At 40.1% G+C, this 16,916-nt stretch overlaps 1 protein-coding gene across 1 annotated transcript in view; it reads left to right on the forward strand.

Moving 5' to 3' along the window:
- The window catches only part of adamts3 (ADAM metallopeptidase with thrombospondin type 1 motif, 3), a gene marked incomplete at its 5' end in the record, with an annotated part of 177,804 nt that overhangs the window by 150,053 nt on the left and 10,835 nt on the right, over positions 1–16,916 (forward strand). Inside the window, 3 exons of the mRNA XM_080739631.1 lie at positions 2,578–2,741; positions 8,613–8,769; positions 9,325–9,457. Coding sequence (XP_080595757.1) covers positions 2,578–2,741; positions 8,613–8,769; positions 9,325–9,457 — 454 coding nt within the window. The remainder of the gene's footprint in view (positions 1–2,577; positions 2,742–8,612; positions 8,770–9,324; positions 9,458–16,916) is intronic.

Here is a 16,916-nt window from a genome sequence, read left to right on the forward strand (position 1 = left end):
GCTTGTCCACAGTGTGGAGTGAGTGATTGACAGTTCCTCCTCTGATAAACCCCCAACCCCCCATATTTTATATGTGTGGGGGAGATATGAAATATGTTTGATGGAGAGATATAGTCTAGAGAGACTATCCTACAGCATAACCGAACGATATCCACTACAGAGCGATAAACCAGCAAGGTGATATCCATCACAGAGCAATAACCAGGGACGTGCTGGGCCCCTGATTCAGCCCGGTAAAAAGAGTTGTAGAGGCCCTCATTGCGTGCTATAGAGAGAGATCTCTCTCTATACCGCTGCTGCTACTCAAAGATTTGCCATTTCAGATCATGACAAGTGACAAGCCAGTGGGCCAATTACATGAGTTATATTTCGTCGTTGTCGGGTGGAAACCTTGTATGTCCAAAACCGTTTGTTTTGTATTTATCATTTTAAAAATGATTTACACTAGTGAAAACAGCCGATCTACAAGCACACAACGCCTCGCACCGCCTCGCACCGCGAGGCGTTGTGTGCATGTAGATCTGCTGTTTTCACTACTTTTGTGCAACGGCCTTGTAATGTATGATGAAGCAGGGCTTTGCTTTACGAAAAAATTTACAAATTTGAAACTTGGAGATACGAGGTTTCTGCCCGATTTACTTTGTTGGCCGCCCAGCCCCCAAAATGGAACAAAGGCCGACATTTTATTTTACATTCTTTCCTAATGGCCGGCCTGGACCGTCCGGGAATGAACTGGCCGTTCGGGAGTTGTCCCGCTTTTCCCAATGGCCAGCACGTCCCTGGCAATAACCCAACTAGATGATATCCATCACGGAGCAATCACAGGGCTACCAGATGATATCCACCAATGAACAATAACACGGCACCTATGATTACTATTGTTGATGTTTTTTTACTTTGTAACCCATTCAGGCCAGGAACACATTTTAGTGTAGTACAGTATACAGTATGTAGCAAACATACCGGTATTTGTTTTTGTAATTTTTGAATAATCTTTTCAGAAAACTTAGGTCAGGCCTAAATGGGGTAAAGGAGGAACGTCTTGTCTACCCTGTGTTTTGTCTGAAAGTCTAATAAGATGTAGATTCTTCCAGATCAGCATAAAGACACAAAGAGAGACTCAGAAAATAAGTCATTGTATTGTCACCAATTTTCTTTGCACTGACCCCATACAGTAGTTAATTAAAACTCGTTTGCCAGAAGGAAGATGCTCAGTGTATTAAAAATGATCTTTTCAGTACTTTACACAAAACATTAAGAAAACAGTGCAAAGAAACACATTATAAAATGACAGTTTAATACAATTAAAAATAGCTAAAGAGTCAATAGAATAGAACAGAAAAATACGTTAAATTAGAACAGAACATTTAAGAATTTGCATTTATTGTGCAGCGCAAGAATCAAAACGCCCAGTGAAAGGCATTGCATTGGCACACAAAAAAAATAACCTCAAATCATTACATATTATACAGTGCTGCACATCTGCTTTACTGTACATGCAAATGTACACAAAAAGTGAGAAGAACAGAGAGAGATGTGACCTGATAACCTGTCCTTTCCTATGCTGTATATACCTGTATATTATTTTGTCATTATTTTCACAACTTGGATATTTTTTTTCTCTCAGAGAACTTTAGCTAGAAAGGAGGATTTAATGAAAAGATGGCAAGGTCAAAACAAATACCCACAACTCATCTCCTTCCTTTCATTGCAGCAGTAAACCATAATATATCATCACATTAACTTCTCAAGGCCTCCATATGGGATTTGATGAAATAAAACAACATTCAGGGAAAAGATAAAACATTTGCACCTGTGCTTTGGCAATACTGTACAATTCAGCTTCTGGAAAGATCTTGTGCTGTATTCGTGTGTACATTATATGTACTGTACACAGTAAAATCCCAAGTGTTAATTTAACCCTGAGCTCAATGTTGTACACTCTCAGGAGTCAAATTAATACTACAACGTTTACTGTGTGCATGTAGCATCCATTTTACATGTCACTGCCATCTTCCATGAAGTGACATGTATGGATGACTGAATGCAAGACTTGTCTTAGAAGTCTTGGCTCACTTGTCTGTCCATTTGCTGAGCTAAGTAATTCCTGTTAACATTTCCAACTGTTGAATACAGTATACTGTATGCATTGCTGTCTATACCTCAATGATATGTGCAATTGCTGTAATAACTGATAACTATAATGATTGATCAGAATTATCATATCGTTACTTTTGAGCATGAAGCACTTTACTGCATGCCAAATTGGCCATTTTAATCAACAAGAGTTGTAATGTAAAGGAGGTGGTATATCAGTATGTATGTATGTAGTCTTGTTATGAACCTCCCTCAGATATGACCAATTCAGTTTTGGAAAAGATTAATTCAGATTATGTGCGGTAACTAACAGCTGATTAGTATGGCTATTTCCACAACAGGTTACCGTACAAAATACAAAATACAAAATAAAATACCATAATGTTACCCTGTTGTGGTCATTTTAACATTCACTGTCACTGTTAGAATTTAAACTCTGTCAAACTTTATCAGTGGCTCCTAACAAATGGTTGATTACAGCAATCAAGAATCAGGCGACAGGGCATTACCTTCTGAATGGGAAAGGAGAAGAGGCCAAATCCAAGAGCTTCATCGACCTGGGAGTGGAATGGGACTACATCATCGAAGACGATGTCGAGACTGTGCACACGGACGGACCTCTGCACGATGCCGTGGTGGTTTTGGTAAGGCCTTTTGAAAAATTCCTTTTTGAGAAACCCCCATAACTCTTTGAGAGTGTACAATGGAACCTTAATGGTTTTTACACCACAGTTATAGACCTGTAATGGTCATTCAGGGCTAGTTCTTTATTTATTGTTATTGTCTGCCCATTTGCATGTCCATGCCAAAAAAGGAATTTTGACTAAAGTGTCCATGTGCATTTGGCAAGTGCTCTGGACCATTTACAGTTGTTTCATTTTGCTTTTGATCTTTTATTTGCTTTTGTTATTGTTTTTTTGATCATGTCTCCGTGTGCATGAGTGTGTGTGTTTGGCATGTAGAGTAGCTCTGCATGAAGACCTGAAAGCGAATATGATATAACCCCTGGTCAATGGTGGTGGTTCCCCTTTGGGTGAGCGGTATAGATGTTTGGTTTCCCAGAGATCTAGTCAGTTGGAGTTGGAGGGAAGAGGGAGGGGGGCAGTGCCAGTGGTGGAAAGTGACTAAGTATTTGCTCAAGCACTGTAACATAATCACCTAAACCATATTTCAGACTATTCAAAAATAGCCAATCTACAAGCTCACAACGTGTCGCATCCCAACACGTTATGAGCTTGTAGATCTGATACATAAAAAAGGACTCCTTCCTGCCAGTACAGGTACTTGTACTCAAATAACATTTCGATTACAAGCTTTTTGCTTGGAACAGAGTATTTCTTTGCTGTGTAATTGCTACTTGTACTGTACTTAAAACATAATCGGAGTACTGTACTTCTCATGAAACAGCAGCAGGAGATGGACCAGATGGTGAGCTTGATGTAGTTCTGTTGAGTACACCATTTGCTTGACACCAGGATGTGAATGATGATGGGTGTACAGGTTTTGTAGTACAGTACATGCACACTGTTGAGTGATCCATTCAGCTTAACCCAGATAGACAATGTGTGGCACTGGAAATGTTGAGAGTGAGGTCTGATATGTGGTGTGTGGCAACAACACAATAACAGCACTCCACTTAGCACACAAAGGTAGCGCCTATGACGCCTCGTTGACGCAAACAACTCTTCCATCTCAATGCCTCTGGAGTTGTACCTTGCTGCTGTTTATTTTCATCAATCTCTGACATGCTTTCACATAATGTGCCTCTGACCTTTTGTCATTTCTGGCAACAGACAGTTGACAAAGTGTGTGCTATTTCTCTCCATTAATTAATTCGTTGTGTTTGGTTTAGCAGCGTATTGCGACCGAAGGTCGCAGTATACCATGAGAAATGTCGCAGCTTGTCCGTCCGTACAGGAAGTGATGTCACGTGACATCACGTGACATCACCTCATCAAAGATCAAACCCTGGATATCCATACTGTGTCTGTCAGTCAGTCAGTACACATTTTTACAGTCTATGGGTTGGTTCCCTTGTCACTGTGATATCACAGGTGACATCACCTATGTAAAAGTCCATATATGGGTATCCTTTTTATGCCCATATATGAAGATCCCTGATGTCATCGATATATATCACTGGCCAGATGGCAAAGGCATGGCCCATATCTGTGTGGCTGGTTCAGAAAGGGATGTATGGGCATAAAATATATTGTATGTATATGGACACATATTATTATTAATAAAGGATAAAATAAAATAAAATGTCCATATATGGTCATTCCCAGGAACAAAATCCCTTTTATGCCCATATATGGAGATTTCTGATGTCATCAATCCCAGGCCCTAACTGGCCCAAGAGTCTGCTTTACTCTGATTTACACCCTACCTTGTTAATATATATATATGTGTATATGGATTTATATAATAAAGGATAACATTTATAAAAGGTTCATATACAGTATGGGCATTCCCATGCATCCCAGGCATGCCCTGTTAAGCCTCTATCAGAGTCCAGGGTGAAGAGCTATTCACTTCACCATGGTGTATTTTCTAGCTATCACCTAAAAATACACAACAAAGCCTAGGTGATAGCGAGGAAACTACAACGCGGTGAAGTGAATAGCCCTTCACCCTGGACTCTGAAAGAGGCTTTAGGGGACCCCCTTATGCCCATATATGGAGATCCCGAGGCATCAAACCCAGGCCCTAACTTGCAAGGCCCTGCTTAGCTTTACTAATTAACATACGTTTTATTCCCATATATGGAGATCCCTGTCCCAATGTCATCAATAATAAGGACATATCTGGGAATGCCCATATTTGGTAATGACCGTATATGGGCATGTTTTGACATAACATTGTTGACTATCATGCAGGGGTCTCCATGGGTAACTGGTCCAATCAGAACAGATCGGCTTGTTATATAGCACCACCAGGAGGTCGATTTGTGCGTAACACATTTTTTTATATTACTCCTACAGATGTTGTCCAAACGCACACAAATCAGCACACAGTATCTATTTTTCATATTCCATCCTGATTGGCTAATATTGACATCAAAAGTGGCCATTTTGAACAAAATGCCTCAGATCATGTACGCAGGGTCCTATTGCGATGAAACAAACAAATTCCACCCTTTTAACATTGCCCGATTATAGGAAGCAGATTTTTGCAAAACATGTTTTTTTTAATTACTCCTACAGATTTTGTCCAAATCTATTACAAATCGGTAAACATGTTATATCCTGCTTGGAGAATTCCAAACATTGCTGGCCTACAATACCTGACCTGGCTATTATTTCTAGTTATATGTGTACAGTATGTGTAACTAATGACACAGACGAGATTAGACTGTTGTATCTATTTATTTGTAACGGTGGTGCCGTGGATCAGCAGTGAGGGACAATACAGATGGCATGTAGGGAGGAGGATTAGTATGGTTTACGTTGCAGACAATTTGGCAGAAATAAAACGCATCGAGTGTAAGACCAATCATATGGTCGGTTGGACTGCAGTATGTAGACACTGAAAGGAATGATAATTACTATTCACATCATACTGCCTCAGTTTGTGTTCAATCATGGGAAAGACAAGTAGCAGCTGGACAGTTTATTGTGGGAGATGAGGAGGGAATAACTGACAACAATACTGTTCTGTCTATAAGTCATTCATTCCAACAAATGTTTGTAATAACTTTGTTTTGATAATGAAATAACTATTCCCCAGCTCACTGTACTAGGCTGGGATGGCTCAGGGTAGAGGACAGAGTACAGCAACTTGCAACTGATCTCATATCCCCCAAATATGGGATGAATGCATTCTGCCTTACCACCAGCCAACAAACGGTGCGACTCCCTTTGCTCATTCAAAACCATCATAACAGGGGGGCGCCCGCTGGCCTACTGGTCCAGGCGCATATGGCATCGCCAGGTTCGATTTCCGATCCGGACGACCTTTTCCGTATGTCACTCCCCGTCTCTCCCTCCATTTCCTGTCAGTCTATTGTCCTATCCAATAAAAGCCCAAAAACAAATTAAAAAGAACATCATAACAGAACACCTGTCCAAAATTTCCAGCAATTGCAACCAGAGAGTACACCTCTCCCTGCCCTGCTCTGATGATGATTTGTTATTGTATTGTTTGTCTTGTATGTCTTTATGATGAATTGAATGAATACATAGGACCACAATGTAAACAAGCCATCAAGGCTTTTTTGTTATTCTTTTAGCATTGCTTGCTTAATTGTACTTGCTGTACTGTTTGCAACTTGTCAATTAAGTATTCAGTCAATGCATTTTGCATTCATAGGCTGACAAATTCTCTTAAAGACCCAGTGAAATGACTATTTTGGGTATTTTATGTTGAAGTTTCAGTCTGAAAAGGAAGTCTGTGTGTTTCTGAACCAATCAGAAGGGACCAGCCCTTCAGGTGATGGGACGTAAAATCTGAGTCATGTGATGCTTAATGTTTTGTTTGTAGCCCTCATTAGCAAGGCAGAGAGACACGACAGGCTGCCTCTTGTAGAGAATATTTGTTTCCAAGTTGCTTATTATTCTAACCTATAATGTTTACAGATACATATTTTATTGTGCTCATTAAGTTTACAATGAGTAATACATAGTTTGGACGTCATCTTGAATGAGATTCAAAACGGAGTAGCTCTATAATTAAAAACAGCTGTGTTGGAGGAATGCCAGCAATGGGAATCAAACAGGTGAATGTAATCAAAGGTTCATTTATATTCAAAAGGTCTATCTATGTCATCACGCAGCATGTTTCTGTTCACAGGAAGTAATTAAGAATGGCCTATTTAGGGACCTTTGATATAAAAATACACAACAATTTGGCATTTGGCAATTTTTTTGGCATCTAGTGTTAGGAATGCCCATATTACCACGGATAAGCTCTAAAAGTGTGAAAAACGTATATTTCATTTCACTGGGTCTTTAACGATTTCTGCTTTTCAGAGATAAAACTATGTTGATGCCTACATGTAGCCTATACAATATACATGATCAATATACACTCACAGTTTGAAGGAGCCCCAGCAGTGTCAGGGAATACGGGGGGCTTAAACGTACTGAAGAAAGAAAGGCTAGTTGTGGGCTCGCCTGTAAGGCGAGCACACTTTAGATATTGTCATTATTTACTAGGCAGGCAGTCATTGCAAGTTCTCCTCAAAACTTCGGTTCCTTTCTACTCCTACATACTTAGTGAGAAAATGAAAATAAAAACATCAATGTGTTTAGCCTACAGTGGCGACGTGTGCTATTATTTTATACAGCAATCAGCCAAATGGTGGCGCTGTAGGAAGCCTTCGAAAGCGTTTGAAAATTCAAACTTCAAACGGGCATAAGTCATGACTCGTTTCGTTTTAAGACATGCAACTTGCTTACACGCGTGCTTTCACTCGAGCGGAAGACATCTGTGTCCTTGTTAAGTAAGCTCCGCCCTTAGATTTTCCGCCATTTTTAGCAGTTTGTAAAACGCTTAAACCCGCTTTTAGTCTGGAATTTTCGCGTCACATCCACAAAACATTTTTTTACATGAACTTTGGACCAATATCTAAAGATCTGTCAGATCGGATAAAAAAGAATTGAAACATGCTTTTTTTAATAATTCAATGAATATTGCAGTTTTATGCAAATTATTCTTCTGCCTCTAAATCATACATGCAAAGTAACATGTTCATGGCATTTGGCAAAGATGTAGAGTGTCAGTCCAAATATCACTAAAACCAATCTTACTCCAATTGGCCAAAGGGGGGCGCTATATCATTTTGAGCAGTTTGTGAAACGCTTAAACCCGTTAGGATTTTTTTTAGCAATTTGCATGAAACATTCTACACACAATCTAAGGACCTTTATGTAATATGCCTATGAAGTGCACACACACAAAAAAATAAAAAATAAAAATATAGCTGCAAGCAGCAATAAAGTGGCCAAAGCCAAAAACACCTCAAATCATGAACACAGCCTGCAATGTGCGTGAAATCTTGCAAGCACATTCCCAATAGGTCAAGGAGCAGATACCACCCTTCTTACATTGGCCTGTTATAGCGCCACCAGCGGGTCAACTTTTGCACAACACATTTTTGGAACAAAATGGACCAATCTTTGACGTCAGTAACGTCAAAGAGAGCACTGCCTGCGATCTTGACATTTTGTACATTTATAGCCATTGTTTTCTGGCTTGAAGCGAGCCCACAATTGTTTCGAAGGAACAATATCTTCTAGTTTTATATAATGCTGTCAGTAGGCGACATGGTCATTGGGTATGGTATACAATCAGGAGAAATAACTCATACAAGATAAACAAGTTAAACAAGTTATTATGTAAATATTATTGAAAACCACAACACAGTGTTCCACCACAAAGAGACTGACAAGCATCTTTGTGTAAGTGGAAATTAATGTGTGTGTTCGTCTGCATCCATTTACAGTACCGTATTTCCATCATTCTGCATTGTCATGCAAATCCTAATGGGTTCTGTTCTGCTTTATGGTTTATAGATTATACCAAAGGACAATGAAACCAGGTCAACACTTATGTATAAATACATCATCCATGAAGATTCAGTGCCCATCAACAACAACAATGTGATTCAGGAGGACACATATGAGTGGGCTCTGAAGAGTTGGTCCTCCTGCTCCAAACCATGTGCTGGAGGTAGTGTGTTTTTCTTATATGAATGCAAAAAGCTTTTTTTTTAATCAGCTATTAAACACAGCACAAACGGGCCATGCATGCATTAAATGTACGGAAATGTGTGTGGGTTCCTGTATGTCTTTATAATTGTGCCAGAATGTATGCATGATGGCATATTACTGTCTAACTAAATAGAAATTAAGCTATGATGACTAAAGCTATGACTAAAGTTTTGTCAACAAATAAAAACTAGACGAAAAAAAGTTAGGGAGGGACTGATGGAGAAGAAATCCAGTAGAACGAAGTCATTCTATACCTGGTTGTGCTCGGGTGTCGCGTTCCGTGAATAGCCGAAGATCTGCTATTTCCGACACACAGCTAAGTATAAATCAGGCACTATGACGCCATCATGGCTCACTAAAATACATTTTAGTCAACAAAATGAACTGTAGATTTAGTCGAGTAAAAGATTTTGATGTTTAGGCAGCTAAAACGAGACTAAAGCGAAAACATTTCAGACGACAAAAAATATGGCTAAAACTAAATGGACGACGTGCTTCAATGTGTTCTCTATAGGGTTTCAGTACACCAAGTATGGCTGCAGGAAGAAGGGCGACACCAAGATGGTCCAACGAGGGTACTGTGATGACAGCAAGAAGCCCAAGCCCATCCGAAGAATGTGTAACCTGCAGGACTGCACACAGCCAGAGTGAGCGCCTATTCCTTCCTTTGACCCATTTAGGCCTAGCCTGACACTCAGCCTGAATTGACATTTCGTTTCACTTCATTATTCAGTCTGAACTCGCTTCCCCCCAGGGCGATTGCAGGGATGGGCGTTGCCAAAAAGAGGCAGTCTTCAGCGATTGGTTCACCGACCAACACATGACTGGCTGGCTAGTGGCTAGCCTGTTGCTTGCTAGTGCTACTTGCTAACCAAAGAAACAGTCAGAATAGGAGCACTACGAACTAGTAATCAAACACAACATAACATGCCTGCTACTGGTGTTTCATAGCGAGATCGATACGATCACATTTTACCGCAATTTACCGCATTTTACCGCGAGGCGATGCGCGGTACGGTACGGCGCTGGTGTACTTGGAAACACACATGAGTTCTGGGAAACCCCCACCCACGCTGATCACAAGACGCTGATTCACGACGCTGATTCGCCGATCGGATTTTCAACCGAGGCAGGCCTCTTCAATGAGAGCGATGCTGGACCTGAATCGCCAAAACAAAAAAATTAAAGGGGTGTGGCTAGCGATTCAGGGTCTGGAACTAGGCTAATTTAGGCCTGAAAAATACCTAAAAATGTCTTCTAAATCCTAACGGTTTTCTGAGAAGAACGTATGTTTCTATGATCAGTAGGGATGGGACGATATGAAAATTTCATATCACGATTATTGTGACAAAAGAAAAAGCAATTTACAATATTATCGCAATTATCAAAATCCATTATCCTGGGGTGGAACATTTGCCAAAAAATAGCAGATCTACAAGCTCACAACACGTCGCACCGTGACGCGCTGTGAGCTTGTAGATCGGCTATTTTTTGGCAAAGACATTTGATAGAGAGTGAAAAAAGACTCGATCAAGTATGTATATTATTATACCTTTTACCAATTATAGAGGGTTTAAGTGGTACCGGATATGCAGCTCAGCAAATCAAAGGTGAATTGATCCCAGTGCATGATGGAGGATGAAATCATGATCAATTAAATCTCCACAATACGATTATCGTGAGTGTTTTTATCATGATAAACGATAATATCATATATCGTCCCATCCCTAATGATCAGTGGTTAATGTCAAGAACTCCTAGAAATATATGTATTTGACTACCCCCATCTCAAAATATTTCGCTAAGGAACGGTAACAGAAATGCTTACAGTTTCACAACACCCGAATCTCCCAAACGCCATCTATAAAGGTTTATCTTATCTTAGAAACATGAATGTGGACAATCCCGCCTGAGATCTGGCATTTAGATCTGGCATTAAATTGTACTACTGGTTTTAAAATCAGGATATAAAAATAGAAAAGAAAAATCACATCAGTGTGAACTGAGCGGTGGTGTCTATTAACTGTGTGTGTGTGTGTGTGTGTGTGTGTGTGTGTGTGTGTGTGTGTGTGTGTGTGTGTGTGTGTGTGTGTGTGTGTGTGTGTGTGTGTGGCTGTGTTTGCACGTGCGTGCACATGTGCGTGTGCGCGTGCAGGTGTGTGTGTGCGTGCATGCATGCGTGTACATTTCAAGGCCACGCTATGGAGACGGTGTGACCACCGCTCAAAAATGCTCTCTTTGCCCAGGAAGTGCTGAGGAGAGAGGATGTTGTTGGGTTATTATTGGGATTTAATATCAGGGATATCAGAGAGGTGGAATCACCCTGCCTGGAGAGATCCAGATGGGAAATGGGTTTTCTCTTTGCCAAAAGCTGGCTGGTCCATTTGGTGCCCTCTTACAGGAATAAAGGCATAATTGTGTGTAGGTACGATGACCATGATGGGGGAGAAAAAAAACAGATGGTAATTAGCCTGAAATCAGACGAATCCGCCGGCGCAAAAAGGTTTGCCTTGGCGGATTTGGATCTGGCCCCGCTCAATTGTGAATCCATTTGCTCACCCCGTAGAGGGTGACCAATCAGGGCCCAGACACAGTGATATAGTCTGGCTACGTGAGGCTAGACGATAAGGGGCTGAGTAGACCGGTGAATTGTAATTGTAATAATACTAGAAATTTGCGGCCCTTCGGGCCGCAAAATCCTAGAGTTCGGGCCGCTGCGCGGCCCTCACCGCCATGTTGCGGCAGCATGGTGTGTACCCCAGAATAGAGATGAATCTACAGCACGTTGCCCTGTTTGCAGTGTCTGTGGATTGGATAGTCTATTGGTGAAGTGAATGAATAGGCTCTCCCCTATCCTGCTGTCCGGAGGCGGAAAAACGGAAGCACTAACACACAGCAAGAGTGGACAGTCTGACAGTCTGGACACGGACTACTGACAACCTACTATTAGTCCCATTTAAGTTAACTGTTCTGTTGTGCTGATGTCACTCTGCTCATTGATACTTTGACTTAAGCATAAAATGTGTGTACTTTTTCCACCACTGATTTGATTTCACATGTGTTACCTTTCAACATCACAGCAAATGAAACGGCAGCTTTTAATCTATGCATAAGATAAAATAATAATAATATTGAAAAGGCTAATTGAAAAAGGAGGGCAGTATGAGTTTGCGATGAATTTATCATGGTTAAAGTGGTTTGAAGTTACAATGGGTTTGTATAGAAAGGGGTGTGTCTAATAAAATATCAAATATCTAAATCTGAATCAAGCAACTTAAAAACTGTCTCTCAAAAGGTAGAAGCTGAGTAGATGATGAATTGATCCAAAAATGTTTTGAAAGTGAAATATCAAGGGACAAAAGGTTTTAAAAATATATGTAGGCCTATTTCCCTGTATTTATCAAGGAAATGTACACATGAAATGAGATTTAAAAGCAAAAAGAAATAGATCTAAACACATCTGTTTTTTTCAGTGTTTGCAACACTATACTACTACCTATATTGAGAAATAAGATAGCAGGGGCACTACTGGTATCCCTCAAACCACTGGTGATATGAAAGGACTTTTACTTGTAACAGAGTATTTCTACAATGCAGTATCGTGAGCTTGTAGATCTGCTATTTGCAAAATATTTTTTGATATTTTAAAATGGACATTATGCCTTCTGAGTACTTTTTTTCAAGTTAATTTTGAATTCCAGACTTTTACTTGTACAAAGTATGGTTATTACTCCACTACATTTATGCTGTGATAACTTTAGATGCATTGTGAGTTTATATATCTGCTATTTTCAAAATACTTTTATATTTGAAAAGGGACATTCTGCCAAAGTACCTCTGAGAGTGGATTCCCCACTGCCAATGTGTTTCAATGACAATGGAGCATTCTTCTTCTTTTTTTTTTTTTTTTTTTGTAGAAATGCTCATTGAAATGCATTGGCAGAATTGGGAAATCCAATTCAAAGGCATGAGAAAACATACGTTTACATTGCCAAAGCAATCCACTCTCATAGTGACTTTGTTGTGGGAGCAGTAGCAATACTTTTGTACTTTTGAGTAAATGTTGAATTGCAGACTTTTACTTGTAACTGAGTATTTCTACATTGCCGTACTGATACTTTTACTTAAGCAAAACATTTGTGAACTTTCTGTCTGTGTGTCTGTCAGCACAACGACCATGATCTGGCGATTGACATTATTTCTTTCATAGTTAAATGATGGGGCGCAAAAGTATTGCTGGCGAGTGGCGACCATTAGTGTCCATTGATCATTGTGAAGGAGTAGTGATACTTTTACTTAAAACATTTGAGTACCTTTTACACCACACATGCATTTTTTTCCCTCTTTTCTATTCAGACACATTACGGTATTTCTGTCTTTCATTTTTTTCTTTTTACACCACACACGCACCACTTTTTTTCTATTCTGACACATTACGGTATTTCTGTCTTTCATTATTCATTATTATATAAGAGAGAAAAATACTTTATATCGCTGACTTTCCTTTTTTGACGCCTTCAATTATCATGGTCAAGGGGAAAAACGCGTGCGTGCACACACAGCACGTATGGTACGGCCCGGGTCCATTTGGTACCGGGAGCCGGGAGGCAGTGAAGTTTGTCGCGGAATAGGACTGCACCATGCTAAAAAGTAAAAAATATCCCGACCGTCTCTCTCTCTCTCCCTGTCTCTCTCTGTTGATGTCAAGCTGTGTGTGTGTGTGTGTGTGTGTGTGTGTGTGTGAGAGAACGTACTGGGCTGTTACACCGCAAATGTTGACCTATAGAATCTGGTGACAATGGTTGCGTTCACTGCATATAATGTAAACAGACGTTAATAAAGTATTGGTGTGGCGATGACGTGGTGTAGGCCTATACTGTTTGATTTGTGTTGTAGATGACAACTATTTGAGGGGACTATTAACGCGAGTGGGCGGCCAATAGTGAAATACGGACGTTACCGCGATTGAGATGAAAGAGAAGTAGTAGAAAGTTGTGAGCTAACTATTAGCTATTTGGCTAACTGTTTCCTTTCCGGGTCGAGTCGGTCGACTTGAGGCTATTTTATACAGAGGCAAAAGATGACGGTAATAACGAATACAACTGTATACAGAGGTTTGTAAACTACATCTTGCAAAATTGGCATGAGTGTTTGAATTTGTAAGCTATATTTAGTAGATATTTAGTACGTCTTGGCCAAGTAGTTTGGTTTTAAAATAGCGGGTGATTGCAGGGGCGTCAATTGGGTATGGCAGGGGTATGCAGGGGTATGCAGCTGCCATACCTTGGCTACAGGGGGAAATAATAAAAATGTACTTTTCATCATGCCTGTTGCTAAGGTATGGCAACATGACTGGTGTCTAGTCATGTTGCCATACCTTACCTTTTTCTGAACTGACGCCACTGGGTGATTGTTGACCCGGGAGTAGATGAGTTATTCCGATGTAATTTAAAGATTACAATATAACCAACATTCCATTATCAGCTGAACTGACGCTGGCACTCAGAAAATGTATTTAGCTGAGACAGCTCTACTGCTGTGGAGGAAAAGAGAGCAGCCAAACAGATGCAGACATTACAACACTGCTGGCCAAAGCATTCACTTTTTAAACCACAGTCCTTGTCGCATGAATCCTAGCGTCCCTATTTCTGGACATGTCATAAAAGGCAACCATTGCTTGAAATTAGGCAGATTGCTGCCTACCTTAGCTTTATTAACCGTTTATACTATGAGTAGTTTGAAGGGTTAAGGGTTTGTTTCCTTGGCTCCACTTACAGTACAGTACTTAAATAAAATGTCAGCCTATAGAACTGAGTCACATCTTAATGGCTGCTTCAGACTTGAAAGATCATGTCACAGAAGTCTCTATAGGTGGAATGACAGCCTTGAGTAGAAGGGGTGATCTTTCTTTGTGTGTATGTACAGTATACATTGAGCCTGTCATAAATGTGCAAAACTACATATGACAAATAACAGTCTTATTCGTGATAACAGGTTTCTTTTTTTTTCTTTTTTTAGTTATATCCAGGCTTTAATTGTTTTGTAATGAAAAGCGATCTTGGGCTTGTAAATGTTGGTTAAGGCTGATCTTGTATTATAAGAAGATAAATGAAGAGCTCAGTGGATATGGAGGCTGGCCAGCCCGACCAGTATACGTATGTCTCGTGTCCCTGAGCAAGACACTTTAGCACTCATTGGGACCACCTCAGCAGCAATCAGCTGGGTGAAGTTGAAACTGAATTTCCCCTGCAGGATTAATAAATGTCTATCTTATTAGGCCTACTGCTCTAAGAGTGTGAAATTGATTCACAAATAAAAACAATGGCAACTCTGCATAGGTACTGGTACACAATCCCTTTTCCAACTGCAGCTTTCTCCACCTAGGAAGAGCCTCACAAACATGTACACATTGGTCCCTATTTTGGTGCAAGCACACTGGCATGAGAAATGCAGCAAGCGGGCAAATTGACAGTTTATCCTCTCCTGGGTACATTTTGTTAATTTGGCTTAGTCGTGGTGTGTGAAGACGTACAGTAGTAGGTGAATTCGCACAATCTCCATCTAGGTTTCTCCCACTGATTGGCTGACTAGATTACACATACTGTAACACCATCTTCCATTTGAGTCGTCGCCGAACATACTGAGAACACACCAAGAAACACGGGACCGGAGCCATACGCAATTACTGCGTTTGTTATTTTCTCCACAAGACCATTTTTCATCATCTGCTATTTGTCTGTTCGAGGTGCTGTAGATGTGTTATTGATGACTCTGTACCTCCGGCTTCCTCCCTCAAAATTTACTCTTGGGACAAATCATGTTTTGAGGCTTTTCTTTTTCTTTTTTTGATATATTTTTTATACTTTATTACAGTGGAGATAGACAGGAATCGGGGGGAGAGAGATGGGCTTGCGGGGATTGGGATTAAAAACTTGCAATGCGTATTAGATATGTGGTATGCGGCTTTTCTTAGATGATAACTGTGGACGTATCCAAAATATTCTGTATTGCACTGGGGCTCTGGTCAACTAAACATATTTAAATTGTTAAATAACTACAGTATACAGTATATTATGATAGTAAGCATAGAGTGTAACAGGAGTCTCCTTAATTGTCTCTCCAGCTCTTTGGTAAACAGAAAACATCTATACATGTTTTTCATCTATTCATCCATATCCGATGATGACCATGCGTATTGGTAAAACATACATGTACAGTAATCAAATACAAGATTAAGTAGCTCTGCGTAGGACAGTGATTGTATTATTATGGAAAATATTAATATCCAGTCAGGTTGAAGTGTTTATTCATTTATTAATAGAAAAACAGCAGTACCAATCATAGCCCCAGAACTCCTGGCCTGGGCTGGGCACTACACTAAAGACAGGTACTCTTTGGAGAGCGTTCAGTTATAAGTCAAAGTCAAAGTCTGTGTTTCGACAATGCAAGGCCTTCATCAGGGTCCACTGATGTAGACCCCATGATGTTTCTTTTTAATCATTGCCATGGACACACTGAACAGAGTGCAATTTCACCGCCAAAGACTACTCACTTGCTTAACAAAGTAAAGTAACATACTGTAGTTTTATCTGAACAAGTCTAGCATTAAAAGGGGTGATGTAAAGTTGATCCTCCTTCCAATGGGGGGATCCTGAGAACAAAACCTTCATATAAACATATATCAAGGTTTCCTTTTTCATTATGGTTGGTATTGTTCAAATATGCAACCAACCTGTTCCCTCTGCACTCACTTACCATATGATCATTCTTTTAATTTCTTTACCTTGTTGTTTGTTGACTCGGTTAATTTCCATATTCTCTCGCACTGCATGCTCTAGATAAGAGTGTCTTCTCGATGCCTAGATTAAGTTAATGTATTAGGAAAGAAGGATAATGCATAATGCAGTAGCACAGACTCTTCAACAGCCAAGACAAGCACATTTAAAGACTCACAATTCCCATACCAAAGGTGTATCTGTAGAGTTATACTTTATGTTCTAGAATCTAGATATATATGTTAAAGGCCTGAGCTTATTGGCAGTGATGGGATTTACTGGACTCTCCTGTATCAATTAAATTCCCACAAAAGTTTGCAGTTCATGTCTT

This window comes from Nannobrachium achirus, assembly GCF_963921795.1.
Source record: "Nannobrachium achirus genome assembly, chromosome: 12".
Taxonomy (NCBI): domain Eukaryota; kingdom Metazoa; phylum Chordata; class Actinopteri; order Myctophiformes; family Myctophidae; genus Nannobrachium; species Nannobrachium achirus.